This window comes from Triticum urartu, chromosome 4A (genome assembly GCF_056163025.1).
Source record: "Triticum urartu cultivar PI428250 chromosome 4A, HENAU_Tu73, whole genome shotgun sequence".
NCBI lineage: Eukaryota > Viridiplantae > Streptophyta > Magnoliopsida > Poales > Poaceae > Triticum > Triticum urartu.
Genome location: NC_141876.1, coordinates 10,025,363 through 10,037,505, shown reverse-complemented (window position 1 = coordinate 10,037,505; position 12,143 = coordinate 10,025,363). Strand labels below are relative to the sequence as shown.

Genomic DNA, 12,143 nt, shown 5'->3' with positions numbered 1-12,143 from the left:
ACATATCTGTGCTAGAAATAGCAACAAGCAGCCAACCAAACAGCTAAGTACTTTTTTTTTGACATCTAACCAAACAGCTACCTTGCATCTAGGCAGTTTTTTTTTTCTTTTTTGAGGATAATTTTGAGGATGTTTTTTTCTTCAGGTGAGGATAATTTTGAGGATGTGCAACGCAGGTTACCAAACGGGGGCAGAGCATGGTCAAAAGGCCGTTTTCGTGTGGGCACGCCCCAGGGAGCCCAAAATCGACCCAGCTTACCAAACACGCCTCGTTCTAAAAAAAAAACACGCCCAGTTGGACACGGTAACGGCGGCGTCCGGCCGGCGGCACACGGAGGCGTGTCGGGATCGATGATACCCCCTCTCTCCCCCGCCGCCTCCTTTCTCTCCCGTGCGCCGCCCTCCACCCCGAACCAGATCGAGCCGCCGGCCAACCTCACCCCAGCTCAGCCTCGCTGGCCACACCCTCCCCTCCACCGCCGGTAGACCTCCCCGAAGCCGGCTCTCCTCCCCGCCGACCCAGTGCGCTCCCGGACCCAAAACCCTAGCGAAGCTGCTGCAGCAGCAGCAGGAGGAGATTCCTGCGCTGGCGCCGCCGCGGGGCCTCATGGCGCAGTCCCATGACCTGGTGCTCGCCTTCGCCTCCCTCCTGCACCGGCTGGTGACCGTGCTCCCTCTCCGGCGCGGCGGCCTCGCTGCTCCGACGACCCCAAGCTCCGCCTCCTCGTCTCCATTAAAGGTAGCAGCTTTCTCTCTTTTCCCTCCCGCCTAACCTCGATTCAGTCTTGTATACGCCTGCTTGGAACTGGATCCGCGTTGAATGCGTCCTGTGGTTCGATTTTGGTCAGGTCACGGTGCTGTTCCGGTGGTTTTCCGGTGGCGGTGGTGTTCCAGTGTGGTTGTGCCTTCCGGTGGTGGTCTGTCCACCGGAGCTCCTGCTGCCACTCTTCTCCGACGACGCCGTGGTTGGACTGCTGATTTTGGTCAGGTCACGGTGGTTTTCCCGTGGTGTTCCAGTAGTGGTGGTGTCCACCGGAGCTCCTGCCGCACCTTGTTCAGCTCCGTCACCGGCTACGTCATCAAGGTCGTGTTCCTGTTCTGACATCCCTAGCTGCAACTTTGATTTCAGAAATAAATAGATCGGCAGTTATTTGTTGTGCAGATCTAATGCATGTGAGAAACGAAGATTGTTCTGCTAATTGTTATTTGTTTAGTTAGTTCTTGTGTTTAAATCTAACTAATGCTTATCAAACAAGTGTAATGTTGTTTAGTAATTTGATTTGTTTGTTTGGTAATTGTGTGTAAATATATTGTGATTTCTCTCTTGCTGTAAGGTTTGGGCAGTGTGAGTGTCGATGTAGTTTGGAACTATATAAGTAATGTGTTATGTCTTACCGGAACAATATAAGTAAGCGGGGATTCCAACCTGGGTGTTGTTTTATTCATTTGCCATGTTTAATGAGTTTACCACTAAGATAGGAATTTAAATCCATGTTGATTCATTGCTCTTGTGAAATTTTGATAATTGTGTTGACAAACAAAATCTGGAGCATTTGCAGTCACGCACATTAATTCTTTATTGTCTGGCATCACTCTTTTTGTTTCTGCTTTCTTCGGATAGCATAGGAGTTTCTAACCTCAGAATATGTTGGTTTTTCATGTTGTGCACATCTTTGATGGTTGTGCTTAGCGGTCATATTCTTGGCTGAAGGAAGCACGCAAAACATTTGTAAGGCTTGCACTTTTTTCCAGCTGTGTCATGTTGGTATAAACTTGCATGTAGCAAGCAGATGCCTAAGTATGCTCTTTGCTAGTATCAATTTACCCATTATTGTAATATATGACCAGTTTGTAGTAGAGAGGGATTTGATCATCTTCGTCTGGTGCAGGCCTTCTGGCGCGGCCCTGTCGCTGACCGGCTGTTTATTTGACGCAGCTCGCCTTCCGGGAGAAGGACCATCTGTAGATGTAGCACCGCAGCGGCGACAACCAGACCGACCTACTCCTGCTCCTCCGACGGCGGCAACCAGGGATAGGCTGCTGGTGATTGAGCCACTGCCGAGAACATCGACATGAATGCCAGGTCCATGTCTTGCTCATCTAGTGTGTAGAAGTTTTCCCCTGTTTCTGTGAATCAAGAATAGGCGAATAGCCATGTTGCACAGTCTCAGCTAAAGTGCAAAGGGATTCATCAACAGCCATACTAGTGTGTAATACTACTATCTATTTGTAGTTGATCCATGTGTGCCTTGATTCGATTTTGCTCAGGTTCCGGTGATGTTGTGGTTGTGGTGGAGTCCTCTGGCGGTGGTGCTGACCTCCAGGGGTGCTGTGGTGGACTGGTGTTGGTGCTGTCCATCGGAGCTCCTGCTGCCGGTGTACATGTTGCCGAGCTGCTGCTGGGGACGTCGACTACGACATGGTCCCCCTGCCTTCTTCGACTTGGACCCCTCCTACAGCACCGTGTCCCCACCGGCGTCCCACAGAAGGTCTCTCGTTCTCTCATGATTTCTCCCTATTTTCCTTGGACTGCGCCTTGTATGCATGTTTGTCTAGAAATGAGGTTTGATTTTGTTTATTACCTTGCTGTGATGTAAGGTGTTCGATCTCCTATGAAGATCCAAGCGTGTTCTAGTTGAATCATGCATATCGGTATTCGATATTTGCTGTCCACATAAGTGATTTGCTAAGATGATAAATTGATGTTTGATCCCCTAGGTGATGATGAACCTGTGAATATCTAGTCTTGTATGTGTTTTTTCTAGAACGAGTTCTTGCTCTGCTTTGCTCTACTTGATTTGATTAGATGCTCTATCAAGTAGATTGGCTACTGTTTTGGTTTTATTTATGCATTAAAATCGTTGCTAGTTTGAACTGATCGATTGGCATGATAATATTGATGATTTGCCCAAATACCAGTCTTGGGTAGGTTTTCAGCTAGTCAACAGTCATTTTGCTCAATCTTGACTGCATATTGATCATGTGCTTGACTATGTGTCTCTGTCCTGGGTTTGGTTGAATTAATTAATCTAAACCTTGAACCAAAATTTCATTTAATGTGGCTTGAGCTGGAGATTGAGTTATTCATACTTAATAGTATTGCTATGGTTCTAGTTCTAGCTATAGGATATGGTTCTTGATGCTGGTTTCTGATTTACTAGGTGTTTATACCATAGTTGCCAGAAATCCGGGTGGCCCGGGTCGAGGAACGGGGTTGAGGGTCGTCTTCCGAGCGAACAAGGGGTATACATCTCTGGGACGCCAATTTGGTAAGTGGGTCACGATCCACTTAATTTTGGGTCGATGACCCGCGTCGATTGCATGGAGGGAGATTTCCTCTCGGCAAACAGTTTTTCGCAAAAGATAAAACTCAACAAATAAAAAAGATTGAACATATGGGGTCCACAAGTCAGTGTCAGTTAACTAGTAGTCGACGCATCTCATCTGCTTCTTCCTCGCGGATCAGGCACAAAGCCATCCCCAATCTGTTATGACCAGCATATTAGGGGCTTAGCCCAGTGGGTTGTGGCCCAAGTTATCTTATCGTTATTAGGGGCTTAGCCCAATTATCTTATCATTATTTGCTTAGGAGTCAAGTAAACCTCTCTATATAAGGAGAGGAGATGTATCAATCTAATCAAGCAAGAAGCAATCATTATTTGCTCGGCTTCCCAAAGGGAGCCTCGAGACCTAACCCTAGCTGCCTCTTGCGCCGCTGCAGCCTCTTCTTCATCGCGCCACGGCGCCCCGCCGCCGGAAGCCGCGATTGCACCTTCGTCAACCCTCCTTCCCGTACAACCTACGCCCTAGACCGGGTAGGATCCTAGCTCCTACCAATTTGGTATCAGATAGCTCGGTTTCGATCATGTCTGCACCACCACCCAACCCGCCGCTGCCCGTCACCACCGCGCCGCTGCCCGTCACCACCGCGCAGCTGCCTCTCTCCACCACGCCGCTGGTTCTCCCCACTGCGCCAATGGACTCCACCGGCCAGACGCCGCCGCCCCGCGCCGCCCGTCACCGTCTACTCGCCGGCGGAGATGATCGGGATCCTCAACGACCTCGTCACCGCCGTCCAAGGCATACGCCTCTACCTGGCCGGGCCCTACGGGCAGCCGGCCGCCGCAGCCGGGCCAGTCGCCCTGCCCTGGTACGCGGCCACCACGGCACCGATCGGGCCTCTACACCACCACTGGCCCGGTCAGCCACTGCCTGCCGTCGCCCCCCACTGGCCGCAGTGGCCGGCTCCGGCAATCGCCGCGCCCCCGACGCCTCCCAGGTCCGGGCAGTCGCAGCTCCAGCTGCTGGCCCCACCGCCGCCCGCTGCCGCGCCTCAATGGCCACAGTGGCCGGCCCCGGCCCTCGCGGCGCCCCCCACGCCACCCGGGTCCGTGCCGCCGCAGCCGCAGCTGCCGGCCCCACCACCGCCCAGCACGGGCCCGGGTCACCCTCGCAGGGAGGCGTACCGATCCAGCAAGTGCGCTTCCCGCCGTCGCCGTCCCCAATACCGGCTTGGCTGAGCGGATCATCGCCGCCACCCGTCTACACGTCGGCTGGAGACCCGCCGGCACCCACTCTACAGTTCAGCGATCCCTCCGGCTCGGCGGGGCACTCCACGGGCCGCGGCCATACTGACCGGGCACCCCAATCCTCGCTGCTTCGCATCTCCGAGCCAGTCGGCCACGGCGCTCCGACTCAGACACCGCTGTGGTTTGCCAAACTGGACTTCGCCACTTATGACGGAGGACCCCCTCAACTGGCTCAACCAGTGCGAGCAGTTCTTTCGCGGGCAGCGCACCCTCGCCTCGGAGCGTACCTGGCTCGCCCCTTACCACCTCCGCGGCGCGGCACAGACCTGGTACTACGCCCTCGAGCAGGACGAGGGCAGCATGCCCCATTGGGAGCGCTTCCGCGAGCTCTGCCTCCTCCGTTTTGGGCCACCGATCCATGGGAGCCGCCTGGCAGAGCTAGGCCGCCTTCTCTTCACCTCCATGGTTCAGGATTTCGCCGACCGTTTCCAGGCCCTGGCATGCCACGCGTCGGGCGTGACGGCACATCAGCGGGCCGACTTCTTCGTCAGTGGACTTCCGGATCACATTCGCGTGGACGTGGAGCTTCGGGGACCCCAGGATCTCCAGACGGCCATGTACTATGCCCGCGCGCCACCGCCTCTTCTTCATTGCGCCACGGCGCCCCGCCGCCGGCAGCTGCGATCGCACCTCCGTCAACCCTCCTCCTTCCCGTACAACCTGCGCCCTAGACCGGGTAGGATCCTAGCTCCTACCACAATCCTTCCCCTAAAAAAATGTCATCCCAATCCTTCATCTGTTCCCGCCCAGCGGTGCCTCCGAGTCTCCCCTAGCGATTACCCAGGCGGCGATGACAGCGATGGAAGAACGGAGCACAGCAGGCCGCAGTGCAGTGGCTGTGTGGGACTGAGACCATCCGGACGGCTGCCGGCGTACTTGGCGGGACGGAGATGGTGCATACGGCGCGCGGGCGGACTGCGGTGGGATGCCCGCTATCTTGGGTACTCATTAGGCCTCAGCAACCATGGAACAGGATCATGACCCAGTCACCGAGCTACGTCGACCCGCTGTCGTTCCCGACTCTCGATATGGGTCGATCGACCTTGGGTCGTGGAACGCGGCATCGACCCCGTTTCCTGGTGCTATGGTTTATACCGCTTGCTGTCATTTCTTAGTTGATGTTATCCACATGTTGCTTATTTTTGGTATGACCACTGGGACTGGTTTTTGTCTCGACTGGGCTGTGTGCTGAACGTTGGCTGGAGGGCTAAAACTTTTAGATTGTATAATATGTGTCACTGGTTACACTTGTTGGTGCTGATCTGGACTGCTAGATAAAAGTGGTTAATCTTTTGCGAGTCAACACAATGCTGCCTTATATATAGGTATAAATTCTGTTGTTGGCCTGTTTGAAATGCATGTGCTGCTGCTTATCTTGAAATATTGAATTTTTGCTTATCTAGCTAGCTTGTCTGTTTATCATGCAAAGTTGGCATGTAAGGACACACCCAGTGCATAGGAGCTCCCACACAAGATGGGGTCTGGGGAGGGATTATAGGAACCTAATCTTACCCGTGCTACAGTGCAATGCAGAGAGGCTGGTTCGAACCCAGGACCTCTTGGCACAAGTGGGGAGGATGTCACCACTGCGCCAGGCCTGCCCTCCCAAGTTGGCATGTAAACGGCTTGAAAATCCATCAGCCTGGTAGGTAACCTAGTTAGCTAGATTATGTTTTATTATTGTTACACTGTTGCACTTCAATATATCTATATCTTTGTGCTCCTGCAAATTGCTTCAGCAAGTGCTTGTCTAAACTAGTATGTTCCTTGTGTTCATATCACTAGAGTATTTCCAGGTTATTGAGATTTGATCTTGCCATGCTACTGTTTACAGGTTCGTTTTTGGATCAAGTCGGTGCTTTTCCAGGGTTAAGAAGCAATGACTTGACATGGCTCGCTCGCCGAGACATCTCTATGCGCGCCATCTCGAGTAGTTGTCGTTGACATGCTAGTAACATTGTTCTTGTGATGCTCCAGGTTCAGTAATAGGGTAGTTTTTCTGCTGTGTCTTGGCTGGAGCCCTATTTGGTTCTAGTAATTGTTGCACTTCGGTAAGTTCTTTCTCTACTTGACTTGATTAGATGCTCTATCAAGTAGATTGGCTACTGTTTTGGTTTTATTTATGCATTAAAATCATTGCTTGGTTGAACTGATCTATTGGCAGCATAATATTGATGATTTGCTAAAAAACCAGTCCTGGGTAGGTTTTCGGTTAGTCCATGGTCATTTTTGCTCAATCCTGAGTTCCTGACTGCATATTGATCCTGTGCTTGGCTGTATGGCTCTGTCCTGGGTTTGGTTGTGTTAATTAATCTCTACCAGAAATTCACTTAATGTAAATGTCTTCAAAATCCATGAGCCTGGCAGGTAACGGAGCTAGCTAGATTATGTATTATTGTTGGTTACACTGTTGCACTTGAAGTAGTACAAATTGCTTCAGCAAGTGCTTATCTTAACCAGCAATGTTCCTTGTGTTCATCGCCAGAGTATTTCATCGGCCATGCTACTGTTTTACAGGTTTACTTTTTGGACCAAGCTGGTGCTTTTCCAGGACCAAGGAGCAAGGAGTTGTCATAGCTCGGTTGCCGACCGTCTGTCTATGCGGCTGCTGCCACTTTGGCTGTGGCCTATATAATGTTTTGGTCCTGGTAATGTCTTGAGTAGTCGTCGACATGGTGGTAGCATCGTTCTTGTGATGCTCCAGGTTCAGGAACTGTAGTAGTAGTAGTTTCTTTTTTGAGGGGTTGTAGTAGTAGTAGCAGCGTAGTTTTTGGGCCGTGTCTTGTTAGGGGCCCTATTTGACTTTGGTGGGATGATGACCGGCTATTTTGGTCTTGTGCAGACCTCCTCGCGGGGTGACCGACTGTGTATTTATGCAGGGTGGCCCGGCTGCTTGGTTCCGGTCCGGCGTCTGCTGTAATAGTAGTGTGTTGAAGCAAGTGGTGTAATTATATTCGGCAGTAGAGTGTAACAAGAGTTGCAAGGAAGTTGTTCGTTGTTGTTTGCTTTGCACACACATGTATGTTGCATTTCTAGTCTTGCTCTGATATACTCCCTCCGTTCCAAATTACTCGTCGTGGTTTTAGTTCAACATTATGCGTCCTCGTGCATGCGGCTCGGGCGCTTGTGAGGGGAACATATCGGCCTACTGGATCCCCTGCTCGGTCTATAAGAGCATCTCCAGCCGGCGTTGATATGTGGGTTGCAGATTTGCAGTAGTGGCCCTTGATGCTTAAGAGCATCTCTAGCAAAACTCGTATAACTCCAGTGAAGCACGTTTTTCCGATGGTTTTATGGGATGGCCCAGAGCAGGTCTGATAAAAAGGGTCGGCCGTAAACCAAACACGATTCTGGTATATATGCCCCGCCCCGCAAGCACTGCAACGACACGAAGGCCGGGAGCTCCATCGTCCACGCTCAAGCGTCGCGGGGGGCGGAGAAGGCTTGGTTCGAGGCCAAGGAGGCCGCGGCCGCGAGCGTCCCGGCGCTCTTCGAGGAGTACCAGCTCGCGCAGGTCCTCTCTAGCACCCTCATGTACCACCGCCTCCACTACAACCCGCCCCGCGAGGACGGCGAATACAGCGAGCTGCGGTCAAACAACTAGGCAATATATAGCAGAATCTCTGATAAATTACAACTGCGAGAAATCTGCTTTCAAATTACCACAAGCTTCACAGAATGCTCTTATCATTATAAAAGAAAACGACCTACATAATTAACAAACAGTAGGGATCTCAGCTTTTGACAGGGAAATCAATTGCGGTTGACAAGGGACTCACAATTAAGCTCGAAATGAAATAAAATAAAAACTTCGTGACAAAGTAGGAAAGTAGAAAAACATATAGCGGGATTACAGGTGCCCTATGCCTGCAAGACCATACCTCGACTAAAGCACATCATCAGGGCAGGGAGAGCAAGGATACTATCTACAGATGCATCTTGAGCCTTGACTAACATAAGTTAGTAGGATCATTTTTAGATGATGATTACATGAGTATATGTTTTAGATATAACCAAATGGGCAACTAAAAAATTTATGTCAACTAGCATAAGTTTAAACCTTAAATTACTGGTTCTGAACAAAATCAGCAGACACCACACCACAGGTTGCCATTAAGACTGGAACATGCAAGACAACCAGAGCTGCGCAACAAACATCACTTTGCTCCTTTTTATTTGAGAGATTGCCCCTCTAAATACAAAAGAAAATAAGAAAGCACCCAGCGCAACATATCTAATCCCTGCAACACAACGCCAAATCCTCCGTCTCAAAATAAGTGTCTCAAGTTTAGTACAACTTTGTACTAAAGTTGGTTAATACAAAGTTGAGACACTTATTTTGAGACTGATGGAGTAGTATTTATAACAAGGCCAAGCAATGAACAAATCAAGGCACCGGCCAACGCATAACAGTAGTAGCAGCAGCTAGTTTATGGAAACCAAAGGTGCTGGAGTAGAGTATGTCACAGCGCAATGTCATCTACTTGTTGATGGCAGAATGCTCATTAATTAATTAGGACATCATAACACACACAGCAGGAAGCAACATATATGGTCTCACTTCACAGTTGATAGCATCACACACTAGCTCACTAATACTGAGATTACTTCCGCGCGAGCTCCACGTCCAACTCGGAGCTGAAGTGCACGAGGTCCATCTTTAGCACGCCATCCACACTGCCGGTTCCCTCACTGGTGATATCGTCAGGGATGTACTTGGCGTCATCCGGATACACGATCTTCCTTGCGCAATCCATGTCATAGTAGCAACGCCCTATTAACAAAATAAAACCCCACAGTGATTATTATTCAGTAACATTGAATGGTGCATGCAAGCATATGATGAGAAGCAGATCGCCGTGACCCAAACTACTGATCAAATGCTATCACTTGCTAATCAGCCGTGCTGCGGCAGAAAAGTAGAGTACTTACCCGCATATGCATACGATAGAGGGCAGCAGAATTCTGTCCTTGGCTTACGTGAGGGTGAGGACACAACTCGGCGTAAAATAGGGTCCTCGAAACATTCTCATCACAAGTTGCCATGAAGTTCACGTGGTTGCACGTATCAGTGAAGGGCTGCCGGCCATGGTCGCTTTCCTCCACACCAAATATAAAATCAAGTTTATACTTTGGTCCCTGTAGCAAGAAAGAAGCAAGAGCGTTTGTTGGTCAAAGCAGTGTAAAGCTAATATACGTACATAAGTAGCAGCTAATGATTGAACACAGAAGAGGAAGTTCAATGCCTACCCAAAAATGTTGGTGTGTGTAATCCTTGAGCACATGTTTAATCTTTGGACGCAACCAGCTCCTCTCCTCCTCATATTGTGATCTCGCGCTTGATACCACCCTCAAGGCGGCCTCTACACAAAGTTCAGGAGCAGAAGCTTGCACAGTGCCACTAGTTTGAGACCTGAATGTTTTTTTGAACTCGAACCATAAGGCCGACATAAGGGCTCTGATGTCATCGACGCACAACACAGCACCACTAGTTTGCGCCTTGGTTATACGTGAGAGCAGCTTGCTTCGGCCATCGGGCTCGAGCAGCAGCATCTGGTGAAATTCACCGAGCTGAAGGGGCATCGGGTGTCTAGCAGCCATGGCCGCCTCGTGGAAGGGGTTCTTTTCAGACCTCTTATTTGTAGATGATAACATGTCAACAAGGTCGCATTTTGCACTGCAGAGTTTCTCTAGAGCACACGCAATTGAGGATTGGGGGTCGGCGAACAAGGCAAGCTTTGCAAGCCCCTCGAGGGAACGAACAACTAGGCGGAGCACAGATAGGGGGTCCAGGACATCATTGTACTCATTCAACGTCGTGCGGTCAGAAACTGACAGAACGGAGCCACATGTGTCATACCAGATTGAGTTAAGGATGATGTTGGAGAGAGGGTCACATGGGCCATAGCAGTGGCCGGCCATAAGGATGTTGCGCATGAGCGAGCCCGAGGGTGCGGGCAGCAACTTGAGCGCCTGGACATAGAGGTTGTGAATCATGCCATGTAGGTTCATCTTGAGAGAGAGCAGGTAATCGCAGGCGTCGTCACCGCACGTGGTCTTGAGAATGTGTTTCTGGCCATCTGCTATCCTCAGGCAATCTTGCAGCTTGTCAGGCAGTCCAAGCTGCAGAGACGAAACTGCGGTCCCGTCCCAGTGGAAGATGGTGGAGGTGATCCTGGCGTCAGCTGGTGCACCAGAGACGACAACGTGCTTAGTTTCGGACCAGATGGCGCCATCGCCTCCATCGTCGAGCTTCTGACGGACATGGACAACCATCCCGTCTTTGGTGTGGCTGATGTTGGCAACACACATGGGGGTCATCATCATGTGCAACACGCGATGGATTGCTCGCACATCCTCAACCGTGAGAGGGGTGCCATGGGCTGAGAAGAGCTTGTTCTTGAAGAGGTCGAGGTCGCCATTTTTGAGCCGGATTGCCATGACCTGAGCCAAGGTGTTGGGCGAATGGTGACCTGCTGAGGTGGCCGCCCACTTGAGGGCAGCCTGCGTCCTGTCGGATTTAGGGTCCAGTGCCTCTGGCTCTGCATGGTAGAGATCGTGCTGGACGAGCATGACGGCGAGGCGGAGATTGGCGCCGGCCCTGTAGAGGTAGCGGAATGCCTGTTCCTCGTTGAGGCATCCAAAGTACGCCACAAGGAAAGCCATGAGACTGTGGCAGGACCTGGTTGCAACCTCGTGCCAGGGGTCGAAACCGGGTCTGTGTCTCTTCTTGGACCCCGTCTTGGCGGCGGCGGCATCGTCGCTGAGGGGCTTGGTTTTGGGGTTTAGGAGGGCGAGGGTGTTGAGCATGATGTTGGAGACGGGTCGAGGAGGCCGAGGCAGAGGCCGGCGGTGCTGAGGATGCCATAGAGGCCGGGCAGGGCCTTGCAGGGCAGCCGGAGCCGGCGGAACGCCTCGTCGTAGAAACCGACGATGAGCTCGCGCGTGGCTTCTTGCAAATCGTCGTCGTGGGGAAGAGGCGCGTGCTCGTCGCGGCAGTTGAGGCTGTGCAGGCACGAGATGAGCCCCCTCCGAGGCTGAGAGCCGTCGCCGCCGGAAGCAGAAGTGGATCCAGACGCCATATATCTGCGAGCACGAGCAGGGACGGCGGACGGAAGCTGGCCTTGTTTTCTCGGGAGAGGCCGTGAGTTGCGTCTTTCTTTTGTTGGCAGTGAGGCCGTAAACGAGTCGGTCTGTCGACACTGTTTTGGCTCCTCCTTCCTTCTCCCTTCTCCACGTACTACGACTCTTTTTTTTTTTCCTTCGATCGGCTCGTCTCCGTCTCCGCCTCGTCGTTGACTCGCTCGGCCTCGCGTACGTCCTCACACGCGCGTACGAATTGCATGCATGCATGCATGCCTTAGGTAGGTACTGCACCCCCACGAATTGCTACGTGCACTGCTTCTTCTTCTTCCTCTGGATTTTGGGTGGGTACGTGCACTACCTTTTTCCTTTCCAATTTTTCCTTTTTATTGACTCAACAGCTAGCTACCCAATTACTCTCCCTCTTTCGTCACCTCCTGTGATCAACTCGACCGAGATGGAGACGTAGAT

At 51.5% G+C, this 12,143-nt stretch overlaps 1 protein-coding gene and 1 pseudogene across 8 annotated transcripts; one reads left to right on the top strand and one right to left on the bottom strand.

Moving 5' to 3' along the window:
• Positions 1 to 229: 229 nt before the first annotated feature.
• Positions 230 to 7,640, top strand: LOC125532377 (uncharacterized). 8 transcript variants are annotated; one of them, XM_087517445.1, is made up of 8 exons: positions 230 to 739; positions 849 to 1,084; positions 1,937 to 2,083; positions 2,269 to 2,489; positions 3,162 to 3,269; positions 6,113 to 6,234; positions 6,424 to 6,640; positions 7,107 to 7,640. In XM_087517445.1, exons 1-3 carry the CDS (start codon positions 608 to 610, stop codon positions 2,034 to 2,036), a joined length of 468 nt encoding a protein of 155 aa, XP_087373571.1. In that variant the 5' UTR covers positions 230 to 607; the 3' UTR covers positions 2,037 to 2,083; positions 2,269 to 2,489; positions 3,162 to 3,269; positions 6,113 to 6,234; positions 6,424 to 6,640; positions 7,107 to 7,640. The 8 variants fall into 8 exon arrangements, 7 of the variants coding, with proteins under 7 accessions (XP_087373571.1, XP_087373565.1, XP_087373567.1 ...); XM_087517439.1 differs by having other exon boundaries at positions 233 to 739; positions 1,890 to 2,083; XM_087517441.1 differs by lacking the exon at positions 3,162 to 3,269 and having other exon boundaries at positions 233 to 739; positions 1,890 to 2,083; positions 6,123 to 6,234.
• Positions 7,641 to 9,193: 1,553 nt separating this feature from the next.
• LOC147974390 (uncharacterized) lies at positions 9,194 to 11,671 on the bottom strand (annotated as a pseudogene).
• Positions 11,672 to 12,143: the final 472 nt, after the last annotated feature.

What these genes read in the sequence shown, in the direction of transcription:
- LOC125532377 (XM_087517443.1), top strand. Translation starts at nt 608, where the DNA reads ATGGCGCAGTCCCATGACCTGGTGCTCGCCTTCGCCTCCCTCCTGCAC. An exon ending in CCTCCTCGTCTCCATTAAAG is followed by an intron (nt 740 to 848) that starts GTAGCAGCTTTC and finishes GATTTTGGTCAG; the next exon opens with GTCACGGTGCTGTTCCGGTG. An exon ending in TCACCGGCTACGTCATCAAG is followed by an intron (nt 1,085 to 1,889) that starts GTCGTGTTCCTG and finishes CGTCTGGTGCAG; the next exon opens with GCCTTCTGGCGCGGCCCTGT.